The sequence below is a fragment of the Anguilla anguilla genome, chromosome 2, assembly GCF_013347855.1.
Source record: "Anguilla anguilla isolate fAngAng1 chromosome 2, fAngAng1.pri, whole genome shotgun sequence".
NCBI lineage: Eukaryota > Metazoa > Chordata > Actinopteri > Anguilliformes > Anguillidae > Anguilla > Anguilla anguilla.
In genome coordinates, this window is record NC_049202.1 from 13,843,331 (window position 1) to 13,858,309 (window position 14,979).

General features: G+C 42.7%; 1 protein-coding gene across 4 annotated transcripts in view; it reads right to left on the minus strand.

Moving 5' to 3' along the window:
* Positions 1 to 14,979, minus strand: part of grid1b (glutamate receptor, ionotropic, delta 1b) — a 296,008-nt gene that overhangs the window by 110,096 nt on the left and 170,933 nt on the right. For all 4 annotated transcript variants that reach the window (XM_035407428.1, XM_035407427.1, XM_035407429.1 and 1 more), the window contains one exon: positions 10,729 to 10,934. In XM_035407428.1, coding sequence (XP_035263319.1) covers positions 10,729 to 10,934 — 206 coding nt within the window. The remainder of the gene's footprint in view (positions 1 to 10,728; positions 10,935 to 14,979) is intronic.

The following is a 14,979-nucleotide window of genomic DNA, read 5'->3' on the forward strand; positions in this document are numbered from 1 at the left end:
AAAGCAAGATTACAAGATAAATAGAAGATCAGTCTCAAAAAATTATTTTACAGAATATACAGGTAATGGGAAAAAGCAAAAAATAAATAAACAAATGCTGGAGCATGTTATGAAATGGTGCAATAGCTTGGTCAATTTAAAAATAAAAATGTGTTGTTCGTAAGCTGTAATGACATGTTTGTTGAAAAGATTTCCTGAGCCAATGTAAAGATGGAATTTGTGTAGACGTACTATATCTCCATGCTCACATGCTTCTGTAATCAGAATCTACTACCTTCGCTTTCTGGAGTCACTCAATCAACTTCCCCTTGCATTCCCATAATTCCTTTGACCTAATTCCTCACTAACAGCAACTCAAAGCCATTATAGAAAGTTATTACAGTCCTGTCTACAATGGAAGGTTTCCCAGGTGACCAAAAAGACCAAACAAATGCCCCTTAACTCTGATTGGTTGCATGTTGGTAGGGGGAAAAAGGGCAAAAATGAAACTAATTGGGTCATCATCCTACATGTACAATAGTTGAGCACTGTAGTGCTCTCCATGGATACACTGAACAATTTTCTCTCCATACCAATTCCAGTGAAGAATTGCATTCACCGGGAAAGTATTGTACGTGGAGATAATAGGATACATACATCTTATTGCCGATGACTAACTATTACCCACTCTGTGGTCTTTCAGTGTGAACGCACGCAGAGGCACTGCCATAGAACAATAAGCCTCCCTCGGTTAATGACATTCAGATTGACGTAATCAATGTCCATGCCCGCTATTAGCATTCTGAATGTATCTAATGGAGCTGCTATCTTTTTTAATCACTGTGGAGAGAGTTTTCTCTGTACTTAAAATTCCACTCTGAAAACACTATTGGACACGCTTAATTATTCTTGGCCCTGCTCATTTGCTCTTGGGGGAGGGGTGGCAGTGATTGATGGGGGAGAGGGATAGGGTGGTGCACAGCCGGAAGCTCTGCTACCGCCCAACCCTCCCCTACCCCCTCCCCCCGGCATGTTCCCTCAGTGCATGTAATGACTGAGGCCGGATAAACAAACACGGGCGTGTGCTTTCTCGTCTCTCTCGCCGTGGCGGTCTGGGTCCACTGAGGGGAGCGAGTTTGGAGGTGGGGCGGGGGTGCGGTCGGGTGAGGAGGGGTGATGGTATCTCCCAGGGTGACCCCTTGTGATTTACGAGGTTATCTCGGCCCTCTTCGTCACCTGTTCATCCGGACGATGCTATCCCAGTCTCATTTCTCACATGGCCGATGGCTCGTTACCCATACCTCACCTGCGAAATGCGAGAGGGCCGGGCTGGCCGTAGCCCGCTTCGAAACTAATTCAGGAAATGGTGAAAGCAACCAATTTGTGCAGGTGTACCTCTTTAAGATGGCCCTTCCATTCATCCAAAAAATCAATCCAATTGAAAACAACGTGTCAGAGTGTCAACACCCAAAGACTTAATTCCCGCTGCTCCACATTTCTTCTCGCCACGTGATTGCCCTGACCCAGTCCCGCTGAAGGACATCTACAGTGCATTAATGAACAGCAATCACCTGCTCAACACCAAACACAGAATTAAACTAGAGGAATGGTCAGGAACTGGCATTCATCCTCAGAAAGATTCCATTTGCTAAGGCTTATCTGGGTCTCAGTGGACCTTTTTCAAACCCTTAGCTTCCATCTTCTATTTCTGGATGGACACAAGTCCCATTTAGTATTGATTTTGGAAATGGCCAACAACAGTACTTTTTACACTCACAGGTTCAGGTGACATAATTGAGGAAAAAGAAGTCTTCTACCTGCTAGTCCAATAGTACCATGTTTCACCCAGTTTTTCTGTTCCTACCATCTTCAGAGTTAAAAAAAAAAATCTAATTTGCTACTAGCCATAGTGCCTTTTTTTCCAATTGGAAAATCCCTATTCAAGCATTTAATGTCAGCTTGGCCTATTTGGTGTACACGCACAGAGTTTTAGAGATTCCAGTTCTAAATCCCCACTGACCTTATTACTTCAGTGTGATGCAGTCCCTGACTGCTTTTCGGATACATCTCCACCATGTGCCCCTACTGCAACAGATTTTAAGTGGATGTTACTCTTTACGACCGGATCATTTCTCACGCGGAAAGCAATGCTATTTGTACTGAGCCTGTGACAATGCTGATAAAATACATTGTTGTACACTTACTCATGCGTATGACAACCCTAATCCAAAACCTTGAGTTTAGTCCATACATCATAATGAATCATGTTCGCACATGCGCTCACACGCATGCTGTTGCATATTCCTTATATATTTTCAAAAGCAAACAAGCCGCAGAGATTTCTCACCAAAGTAGCGCCCAAGGTCACCAAAATTTTCGTCTTGAGTCATGAGTCACTCCTGATGAGGGAACACAAGGCTATAAATCTAGTGAGACCGTCTTTTCTGCATTCTCTGCTCCTCTGTGTCAGCCTCAGCTCTTTTTATATGTCCATCCCTGCTTCTTTAACGGGAGCAGCGCGAAACCTGTTTGCTGTCAGCCATTACAGGCAATATGGCGACATCATTACAGCAGCTGGCTCGCGCACACTGAAGATGCAGATTCTGTCAGATAAAGAGCTTCTGTACAAAGTTTGGTGCTGACGGAGTAAAACCACAGGCGGCAGAACATAAAGCCACAGCGCTATATGAACGCTGCGAGAAATACACTTGTCCCAGTTATTTTAAGTACATATCTTTGAAATATGGCGAGATGTGGCTATTGATCAACAGGGGTAAAAAAAAAAAAAATAATAATAAAAATAGCTGGCAGTTCCTCAGAAGACATTTATTTTAAGGGAAAGGAAATGACAGCAGAGCTCAATAAAAATGGGAGGTTTGATGAATAAAAACTCATGTACGCATGATTTGTTCAAGTTTTGATCCCCTTAGGGCTGTTCTCTGAGATAGCATCAGTCATTCAACTTATAATTTGACATGTATTGGACCTTGAAATTAATATAATTTGAGCTTTTTTCCTGATAAAAGTCAATAAGTGATTGAAAATGGAATTAAGCAATGCGCTCCTCAGTGCTCAGTTGAGGGAAGAAAAGAGCTGAACCCGTTTTCAGACTGGGCCTGCAGATGCAATATGCCTGCCCTATGTCCTTAGGTGACTATAGGCATCTTTACACTGTAAAAGAAATCAGTTGTGAAATCTGGGTCCATTAGAAGTAACATCCCATGATGTGAAACCTCTGGCTTGAATTGAATATTTGCCTTTGGACTTTCACTGTGTGCTCGAAGGTAGATAATGCATGTGGTACATGTTCACGCCACAGAGGGTGTTCTTGGCTGACAGTGTAAAGAAAAATCTGGCTTGGAGCTTCCAGGCCTAGTCACGTAATAGGTAATTACATCAAAGATCATAGGGTGGGTGTCTGTGAAGGTGTTTCTACATCTGGAACAGTAGGAGATACTCTGATCATGGCATATACATGTCCAGACCTAGGCCTGTTTTTAATGGTTCAACAGAATACTTAGTCTGCAGTTAACTTCCATTCAGAAACACCAAAAATGCTTTGCAATGAGTATATGACCTTCGGAGAAGAAAAGCCCTAGTCAAATGTGCCCCAGCAGTTTTATAATGCCTAGTGCTACATGATTGTGCTGTGCGATAACAAAGAAAGAACACATCACCTCTAAATAGATACAGGGACACTGCTGTAAAATTATCAGTGGAAAGCCACTCTCATTCAGAAACTATGAAGACGGTGACACAGTGGTTAACACTTGCAAGAATGAGGTTCCAGGTTCGAATCCCGGGCCAGCACGGATTAGTTTTTTATCAAATAAGTAATTGCTGGCACAATAGAATATATTATTTTTCAGTAGAAAAAAAACGATCTCCAGTTAGTAACAGTCTATTAAAACACTGCTCTCTCATACATCGTATAAATTATTAATTCTAAAGACAATAAATACAATCTGGCTGGAAGGAGGGATTTTTTTTCCTCTCCACTGGCAGTCTGACATTATGCATATTTTAAACCATCTGAAGTTTGAGGAGTCTAAAGTAATTCAGTTCTCATAACGAACTTATCTGCATGAACATTCTCAATTTCAGACTGAAACAGAGGAAAGCAAAAATGCTTGGCCAAAAATGTAAAACTATTATTTATTTATTTATTTTTGCGACAGCATCCCTTTGAACCATTTCAGTTAGAGAGATGATCATTCATTAACCCGTTTAGACCTAAGGCGCCCTCTAAAAAAACATTCGAAAACTTAAGGCATTGTTGTAAACAACCTCCTAAAACCTGAGGGTTTTATGAAAAACTTGACAGAATTTTAAAAAAATGAATCCCACAATGCATTTCGCCTTCCCGACGTGTATTTCAGTGAATCACGATGCATTTCATCGGTCACGTGTCTTGAAAACAATGACAGCATCTAAAACGCGCTCACGTCGCATCCGGCCCTGAAGGGAGAAGCATGCGAACGTCGCACCCGGTCTTAAAGGGATATACATCCGCTCTTAATGGGCTAATTGTGATTAACACCACATAAACACATTCATGTTGTGTGAATTTGAAGCATTAAATTTAATTCTGTTTTCAGAAAACACTAATTGTTCATTTGCATTGCCATCTTCGCGTGTAAATCCTTTTTTTAAATTTTTTTAGAACTGAAGCAATTTTTAGCACCACTGATTAGATTTTTATGGGAGACATATCTTCTATTTGACTAATTACAACTGACTTTGACAACTATTTAACTAACCACTTTTTGATTTAGAATAATGAGGAAAAAATAGCAAGGGTAGAAACTATTTTACAGTATGTATTGTTACACTTTAATTTTTACCATAGATACCTGTAAATGAGTCACATGAGGCTAAACTTGTTTTTATGAGACATTTGGATGAAATATTTCCATATACTGCCAAAGGTGATTGTAATTCCTCTTTTATAAACCTGTACATCTATGTTGAGGGTGCCACGGTGGTACACTGTCTCCTCACAGCAAGAAGGTCCTGGGTTCGAATCCTGTGTGGAGTTTGCATATTCTTCCCATGTCCGCATGGGTTTCCTCCGTGTACTCTGGTTTCCTCCCACAATCCAAAGACATGCAGGAAGGCTAATTGGATACTCCAAATCACTCCATAGGTATGAGTGTGTGAGTGAATGGTGTGTGCGCCCTGCGATAGATTTGCTGCCTGTCCAGAGTGTATTCCTGCTGCCCCAATCCAGCCAGAAAAATGCTGAGCTCTTTTTTGATTAGCATAGAAATATAAAATCTAATAGACTCTCCAGACTCGAGGTAACCAAACCTGTTTCTTGAGATCTACAGTCCTATAGGTTTTCCTTCCATCCCTTACAAAGTACACCACATTTAACAGCTAGAGATCTGGTTGAGATGCTAATTAGTAGCATCAGGTGTGCCAAATTAGGGTTGAGAACAAAACCAACAGATGGAAGATCTCCAGGAACAGGTATGGTGACCACTGCAGTAGACTGGTAATGACCAGTGGTACCTGCAAGATTCTCTTCCCAGGAGCACTGTGCATAACTCGTCAGCATCAAGACTCTTCTCTTTTTTAATTTTATTTAATAAACAAATACAAGGTATGGACCGGAAAACACACCAAAATGCAAATGAATTTAAAAGCAAATGACCCAGGAATCTTCTTTTGATTGCAAACTTTTCTGTTATAAACAATTTCATGTTATCTATCGCATCTGTGTACCTTGGGAGAGTATCCTGCAGGCGCCACTGATAATGACCAATATACATTAAAGGAGGCAGCACAGACGGAGATATGCTTGGTTTGAGATTCCATTAGAAGGACATAGCCCCTGTATCACCATTAAAACCTGACCAAGCGATGCGATAAAGCTGGTAGGTAGTCAGTGCAATGAAAGGGGGAAAAAATCCTTTCTTATTGATCGCAGATTTTCAAGATGGTTGATCGATACAAATAATAATACGTTGAAATTTGTAAACAAATTAATCATCTGCAAAATGGGATCCAGCATAAGGTACTATCTTGCTGCATTCGAGCAAGGAGAACTTGTAGCTTTCAATACAGGCATCCTGTCTATCATTGACTACACTATATAACAGCTGCTTGGTCCTGTCAGTTTGTCCTACATTCTTGAGGACACAAGATACATTTTTCAAAAAATGCATTATTAATAAAACAAGGTGGTTTTACCCATGTAGTACATACTACAATATATCAGCAGGAGTGAGTATGTGTGTGCGTGTGTGCGTGCACATGCATGCGCGTGCATGGGTGTGTGTATTCTGTTCCTTATATAAGTTTGTGAGAGTTTTTACAGGTTTTTCTCCTGACCTTACTCTAATTATTCTCCAGCTCGCAGCCCCCACCCCACCGGCAGGTCTAATGAGAAACCTGTCACCTCCTCCCCCTCCCTGAAGATCCCCCCCTTTCTCCTGCCCCGCCCCAACCATACACTGAACCAGCTCACTGAGTGCCATCAATCATCCCATTGCCTGCCCAAACACTGATGCCACTCAATCATTCTACCTGATGACAGTTCAGACTCACCCCCACATCCCCCCCCCCCCCCCACCCCCTTCCCCCTCACCGGGCAGGAAAAACACCAGGAAAAGAGGACGCGGAGGGCCAGGATGAAAATTGATGGGGTGCCGAGACTACCATGGCTCCTGCTCTGCTCTCTGCGAAGCAGCATAGGAACGAACAACAAGAGATGGCGTCTCTCTCTCTCTCTCTCTCTCATTCTCTTTCCTTCACTCTTCCTTTATCTTTCTCTCTCTCCCAACCTTATTCATGAATGCCAGCGAAAGCTCTTTAAATTCACACACTGACAGCGCAAACAATTTGAAAAGATTCCGCCAGCACCAGGACGGCGACCATGCGGAGACTCATGGAAATGAGGGCGCGGGAGTCAAACTGCTGACTGGACGGCAGGGGAGGAGCCGCATCCCTCGGGTCCGCTTATTCCTCTCCGCTCCGCCAAAGCGCGTAGCGAGCGGCCTGCCGCCGAAACGCGGGCGCGGCGCGACCCGAGGCTCGTAAACAGCAGCTGGGCCTCGACGCTGCGCGGCGGAAGAGCCGCCTGTGGCTCTCCTCCTCACTTCCACCCTCCGGCGAAGAACTCCCGTGGCCAGTAAACTGCGTAAGCACATCCTACCACCAGCTCTGAGAAAAGCGGTGTCTTCCGTAACCTTGGCATACGGTATACCTTATAAACACAACCAAACGTGGAGTGGCACGTGCCTTGACAATATACAAATGCATGTGTCAGTGCTTTATGACCGACAGGTCCTTCTACGAGGCAGAGAACAGCGGGCCTGCAACTAAGAATTGCTCCAGTGCAACTTTTATATGGGTCTCCCGCGACAACGTGCCACCGCCGCTGCATGGAATTCATGAATTTGTGATGGCAGAGAATGAAATGAGATAGGGGGAGCAAAGATGCTGAGGCAGCACACGCAGCGCTGAAACCAAACGCGGGAGCTGTAAATAATGACAATTGTAATACGGAGTGATTAAATTTCTCCGAGCCTTATGAGAGCGAAAATAAACAGAGGCTCGATTCTCGGCACAGGAAATGAACACACGCTGATTTCACCTTCGGCCAGGGAGGCGAAATCGAGGGAGAACAAATTCAATTTGCTGATGAAGATGAAAAGGCGTAGGCCGCGGTCGGAATTTTCTTTGTTTCGAGGGTACGGAAGGAGCCTTCCGCGTACTGTCTGCAAACGAGCGGGGAGCCGCTCTCCCGCGCGTCACCAGGACGCCGCCACCTCTGGCAGGTCAAAGAGCGAGAGCGCGGAGAGCGAGGGTTCGTCTCTCCAGCGGTCTGCTCGCTCTGGCGACCGAGCGGACCTCCTGCGGTTTGAGAGGAAGGAGCCTCAGCAGGGGGTTTTGGGGGGGGGGGGTTTTGGGAAGACGGTAATCTTCCGGTTGACCCCCCCCGGGAACTGCCAGATGCATGCTACTTTGCTCGCTTGTCTTGGCGCACCAAAAATAATCATTCACGGCACATGCAGAACGGACGTGGCGACATTATCCAGCGTGTCACACCCGACGCGTCTGAGCAACGTGACTCATCTGTTCATTCGTGCACAGAAGAACGCAGAGGGAAGTGACATATCAATGATGCCCCAAATAGCATTTTTGCATGGTCTAAGAACGTAACTGGCGAGATTAAGCGAGCCACTGATATATTCTATTCACAGTATATTCTAAAAATAATTTGCTGTGCCCTAGAATAGTTATACCATTCTTCCTTTTTTTTTTGAACACTTTTAGTGCTTTTAGTACTTTAGCTGTCTAATTTTCATTACCGTTTAGCTGGATAACTAATATCACGTCTCTGATTCTTTTTTTTTTTTTCTCCAGTCTTTGCCCTGTAGTTTGACTGGCAGAAAAAGCATGCGTAGAAATTATTATTATACAATGCCTGGAGCTTACCAGTTTAGTTGGTGAACAGTGTGATTCATAGATAAGTTATTTGTATGTACATTATAGATTAAATGTGTTTCTTTGACATACCTCATGGTTTAAATGATGGCTTTTAGTTATGAACTTGTTTATACAAAATAATTCTTTACCATTTTCAAATTCATTTGGCCATACTGCTGTTGAAAAGATGAATGAATAGCCTGAAAAGGATTCTCTAAAGAAACAAGACTTACTTTGTGGAAAACAATAACATGTTCTAGGTTTGTCACCGTGGGAACAGAGTCTCACTACTCATTCAATGAAGTCAAGAGGGGTGATAAAGGGAACCCAATGAAGATATAACTGTGAAATCATTCATCAAACATTGATTTTTTATTGTACACAGTCACTCTCAACCCTGCAATGTCGACATATAATATTTCTTTCAATGACCTTTTTTTCTTTTTTTGACAAAATGCTTTCTTATTACCATTATTAATGGAATAATGGAATCCTAAATCAAATTTAATGTTCCGTATGTCTCTTCAATCAAGCTGGGTAACAAAAAAAGAAAGAAAACAAATTCCGTGCAAGACTGTGTCAAGTTATCTTGCATAAATTACACAAACATATCAATCATTTGAAAATATCCAAGCAACGGTGAAGAAAATAAAGAAAATATGGACTGTGCAGCGGATTGGTGCTGTCAGATTTAATGGCAGCAGCGAAGCTCGCACAAACCATCGCAGCACTGGGTTGTTACTTATTTGTCCAAAAGGGAAAGAAAAGAGCTTAACTGCAGCTTGGCGTCAGTGCAGGTGGCAGATATCCAGGAAAACAAGCAAAAAAATTCTCTTTACAAAAGACCTTGAGTTTCAGCTCATGGCTCATGGTAGGAAAGTGCTCACCTGTCACATTTGACAGGCGCAACAAGACAGCAGCATCGTTTTTCACAAAGGCCAAGAGCATCCCGCCTACAACGCCCCCGGTGACTGGTCTGCGGCGCGCGCGAGAAACTGCCAGAAGAACAACGATCCAGACAGCGGAAAAAAACCCGGGCAGACTGCTCACACTAGATGATCCCTATTAAAAAAAAAATAATAAAAAATAAAAAACTTCACCGGTAGACGTGCGACAGTACGCCTACTGCATATCCCCTCTCCTAACGTTGCAAAAATAAATGAAAGGACAGAATGTGCCAGGCTGACCCAGCCATTCTTACATCTGTTATTTCAAAACAGTTCCACGGGGTGTGCTGTGTGAAAAGAAACAGCTCCACCAAGTTTACAACGAAATGAGCGCTGTCGTCACTGCTGGGTTGACGCCGCAGTTTCAAAATTAGGGCCCAATATGAGATTTAAAAAATAATGGACTGAATAATAAACTTGCTCGGTCAGGTCAAGTTCAGCGTCACTGCAATTCACAACAAGCTGACACCTCCTTCATTTTGACTGGCACTCAACAGATGATCAGGGAAGCGAGCAAGTGGAGTGGTTACCTGCGGCTAAAAATACGCATTCTTAAAATGCAGCTGTTCCATCATATCCATATGCATGAGAGCGGGCCACTTCTACTCCTCCGTCAGCTGTGGCTGGCCATCTGCCAGTGGTGGAATCTCTGAATCTCAGTCCACTTCTGTAGGACAGTTCTCATATGGTGCTTATTATGGGGGAGTGGGGAGGGGGGGCACAAGTGTACTAATGATCAGTGATGCACAGATGTGCTGCCCATTTAGGGCAGAGGGATATGGCAAAGCGGTTCTGCTCAAAGGACAAGGCGAAAGGGTCAGGACAATTTGTCAGTAAGATGCATAATGTATGTATTGTTGTGGCACAGAGCTCTTACCTGTCAGTTAAAGGTGCACTAGGCTGCCGTGAGTGTTTATATATGAGTAAGTCTGTTGCTTTGTATGTGATAGTCAATGCATGTATTTTGAATCTGTCTTCATGGGTATAGATGCATTAATGCGTTTCTTGCGGGTCTGTCTGTGAATGTACAAAATGTCCTTGCATGTGAGTGTGTGTTTGTGTGTTCATGCCTGCATGTGTGTATGGGTGCGTGTGTTTGTGTATGCATGCGTGCTTGTGTGTGTGTGTGTGTGTGTAGGTGGGTATGGGCAGGCGTTTAGGTGTGTCTGTATGCATGCAACTGTGTGTAGGTGTCTGTATGTGTGTACATGTGTATGCGTGTGTGCAGTGTATGTGCAACAATGTGTGTGTATGTGTCTGTATGTGCGTGCGTGTGTGATGTGTGTGTGTGTGTGCATGTGTGCGTGCTGTGTGAGCCTGTATATGAGTGAGAGAGAGAGGGGCAGAGACAGTGAAATTGGCTGACCTGATGGATGAAGACCTGGGCTCCTCGGGGACTGAGCAGCAGTATGGCCCTCCGCAGCGTGTCCCTGTATCGGTTCAGCTCCTCCGTACGCATGGTGGAGAACAGGCTGGAGAAGACCTGGCTGATGTTACGGTCCACCCTCTGCAAGGACACGTCCAGACCCTGACGAGACGTCTGGTCCAGGAAACTCTGCAGGCCGCGGATATCTGCGGGAGAAGCAGAGGGAGTGAGCCGCAGATCCAGGAGACACATCGCTAAACAGCGGAGGCTGATTTGTGCACATAAATGCTCTTAATTACACACCTCCAGGCTCAGATGCACATTAAACACTAGGCATATTTTTTCTCATTATCTGAAGTACTTCAGTAACATGGGTTCAAGATTGCACAAGCTCTTATGTGTTCACACTTAGATCTTTTGGCTTGACAACGCTAACTAACTGTACTTGCACCTATTGCACCCCTGTCTACACAAACGTGCTTGAGAGGAGCAAAGACACTACCAGTAATAATGAGCTGTAGGAATCGCAACTATATTTATAATATTATGCTACCTTGTTTGTCTCGTAGCAACAGTCAAGCTGCAATGAGAGTTCTAACAACATTACATTGTAAACAGACACAGATGTTGTTGTACTTCAATAATGTACAAATTTTCCTTTCCTGCTTAATTTTGTATCTGTTCTTTCAGTTGCATGCATCATGTGGGTGATATACCAACCACAAAACCGATGGGACATTATGGTAGACGCGCACTACTGACTGTGCAGTTCACTGTGCATCTACCATTCATACATGCAGGACCATACTCATTTGCATATTAACTCAAAAGCGGTTTCACTACCTGTCTCTAACAGGTCTTCCTACCATAGGTGTCACTCCCTTCCAGAAATCTAGTGTGTTTGAACTTGATGGTATTAAGTACTGAACAGAGGGCTCACAACTACAGTATAATTAGCATTCGTTTGAACATACCCACAGATTAAGTGAATTAATACATTGATAACTTTCAAGGATTTTGATACGAACCAGCACAGTTAATGGGACCGTTTCAATTACAGAAACTGTAAGCATTCATATAGATGTTGAATTACAAAGGGATTCTGACTGGCTGGGAAATGAGATTCATCAAAATCAGCAGCTTAAGTAGAAAGGAAAATTGGTATATCTTCAGTGCTACTTTCCACATGGAGTACATTTGCCTGCAGTTATCGCCATCCCTCAGAAATAAGCCTCCTACCATGAAATACTACAAAGAAAATGTCAATTTCATGGTCAGCTTATTTTGGTCAACAGCTGAACATGGCTTGATTTTTACACTACTTAGCCTCAAAGACCCACAGAAAGTTCTTGAACAAGGAAAAATGCTTGCGCACAATTAAACCAACTGGTGTGGATAAAGGCTTTTCTTTTAACAACTTTACACTTCCAAAGCGATTTCATGGCCAAACCTCAAGGCATTGCTACAATTTGATGACTTCATGAAGCTGACAGATCTGCTAAAATTGGACCCTACCACTGCCAGTGATTTCAGTCCTGTAGGCCTGTTGAAAGTAGAATAGTTTTTCCATTTGAGCTGCACCTCATATACACATAATATAGGCTTATTGTGCTCTATTGAAATTGAACTATGAAGTGGTGAAAAATAGAATTAAGATTAACCTAAATGGCCAAACAGAGAATCCCGTGGGAGGGATAGAGAGAGGGCAATTTCCCTATCTTTATTTTTTATCTTATACACATTCAAAATATTTTGAATTAAATTGACATATTTGCTGTTCAGATCTTTTAATTTTCTAATGTTATAGAAATATTTATAAAATATTGAGTGCATGGAGTGAAAATTCCTTGGGTTGCAAAAATTGTACATTTCTATTCTACATAATTCTCAGTAAGAAGAAGAATTTCTAAAATCTGGCATATAGTGGTATTTTTCTGTGCGCCTGGGGTTGAAAGCACAAGATAAGTGCGAAGGCAGAGACCAATTCAGCAACTGTTTTCTGTGCCATTCAATATGCAATCCTACTTTCATTTACTGCAGAGCAGTTGGAGCCGTACCATTTGTCGAAAATAAGCAGACCCCAGATTGTGCCTTTCAAACACCAAATAACTCCTGGAGAGCATGTTCCAAAAATAAAATTAAATAAAAAAAAAACATGTTTTATTCGGATCTGAACTGAATCATTTTTCAGAGAGAGCTGGCATGTTCTTTCTCTCCAAGAATCCACATTTGTGTAAATACATTTTTAACAGTAACATTGTTTTTTTTTTTGCACTATATACCGGTGGCATGGAATCAAGGTTGGTCTCCCCCAAGCTGACTTTGTTCATTCTGTAGGCGCTATGCCATTTACGAGCTTGGATACGGAATTCCAACCAAGTCTTTTAATGTTAAAATGTAGTTACTCGGCGTGTGCAGGCTGAAGCAATTTACTGTGCATTGTAGCTGTTACCTGGGCCATTGTGCTCCATACTGGGCTGCCTGTCCGCCCTTCCCAGCTGTCCACCGGTGGGTTTGCAGAAGAAAATTTGCAGGCCTAAGTAATGTGGCGGCGTCTGGTGCCCCCTTTGTCATTTTCTTAAGCACCTCACGCTGCCGTAGTTTGTCTGCACAAAATCACTTCGGCGACCTGAAGAATTAAATAATGATAACACGCCGTAGATGCCGTCTGTTTGCAAATATGTCAAAGTTTACTCAGACGTATACCGCACTTGTTAATAATGACGATATTTCTTTTCAGGAGACTTTTTTTCATTTTTGTTATGGACTAACTGAACCGTATCAATGAAGTGCGAACCGTTGAAGAGGTTTCAAATTATAACTGCCGCTGTGATACGTGTTGCGAGCGGAGCACAGATTGGGAGTCTTTCACCTTTCTTGGGTAACCGGTTGATTCCAGTATATTAGGTGTGACAGGTGGCTTGTAGGAGCACAACTCCAGCTGCCTTCTGTCCCCCGTCTGTCCTGCTCTCTTTTCCCTTTTTATGCCATACAGTCCTAATAGAGCAATGCTGTTCCTTCAAAATTACTCAAAAGGACCTGTTTTGAGTGCTTTTACCCACACTGAGAAAGCAACCGGGGGAAAAATATCTTTATCTCTACAACATAAAGATAGTCATCTCTACAACACATAGTTCAGAAAGGCTTACATATTTGAGGGCTAACCAAAGAAAAACAAATCACGACATCCATTTAACTTGGGAAATGGACACTCTCTATTATATTCAGAACACACGGTGTTTATATTTCTTCCTATAGGACTATTATAACAGTCTTTTGATTAACCTTTCTGATACTCTTTACTCTTGCATAAAAGCATGACCTAGATTTTGAAAATACATACTGCAGAGCCATTTTTATATTGTTTTTCCTGCAGGCTGTGTTTGGGGCTAGAGAGTCTTAGTATAGACTCATCTGATCTAGCTATAGTGGTGGTGTTCACTAATTATTTACTTTTATACATGGATAGATCCATCCAACTGTATTAAACTGTTTTACAAATATGGTCTGCTTCATTTGTTTTGCACAAGATACAAATAACACAAAATATACATTAGCAAACATAATACTATACAACATCTGTAACTGAAAGATGCAAAAGACCTCACACAATCTTACTTTTTTTTTTTTTCCATAAAATTAATATTTTATCCGCAAACAAAAATATCCTAATCGAAAGCATAATGCTTCTGTCAGGCATGAAAGGGATTTATTTGTTTATTTAATTTTATCTGCCAGAAATGTTTCCAGAAGCCGTCTTGCTGCTGCTCACAAGCTGGTGACAGCTGTTCTCATCTCGGAGAAATTTAACTAAGGCACTCAAGGGTATCATAACGAGCAACATAACCGATAATCAAAGAGGAACGAGGGAGCGAGTCCCCCAAACCGGCGGGTCCACAGCAGTCCCTCTCCTGGCGACAGGCACACATTTTCTAGGAGAAGGCAAATTTGCAGGGAGGGAGAGAAAAGATCTCCCCCTGCACATAAAAAAATGTTTGCTCTTCTCTACCGTGCCTCAGACAGTGCAAGACTTCAGCAGGGGCAGCCCGTGGAGTGTGGAGAGTTCACACACACAGACACATGCACAAACACACACAAAGGCTTGCGCTTACTCCACAGGTTGAGTGGAGAGTTATGTAACTTGGGGGGACATTTTAATGAGATCTTAGCAAGAGCGCTACAGTCTGACCCACACAGGTCATCTAAAATGCAAGAACGAAAATAAACAGGACCACAGACTGATTGTCACTC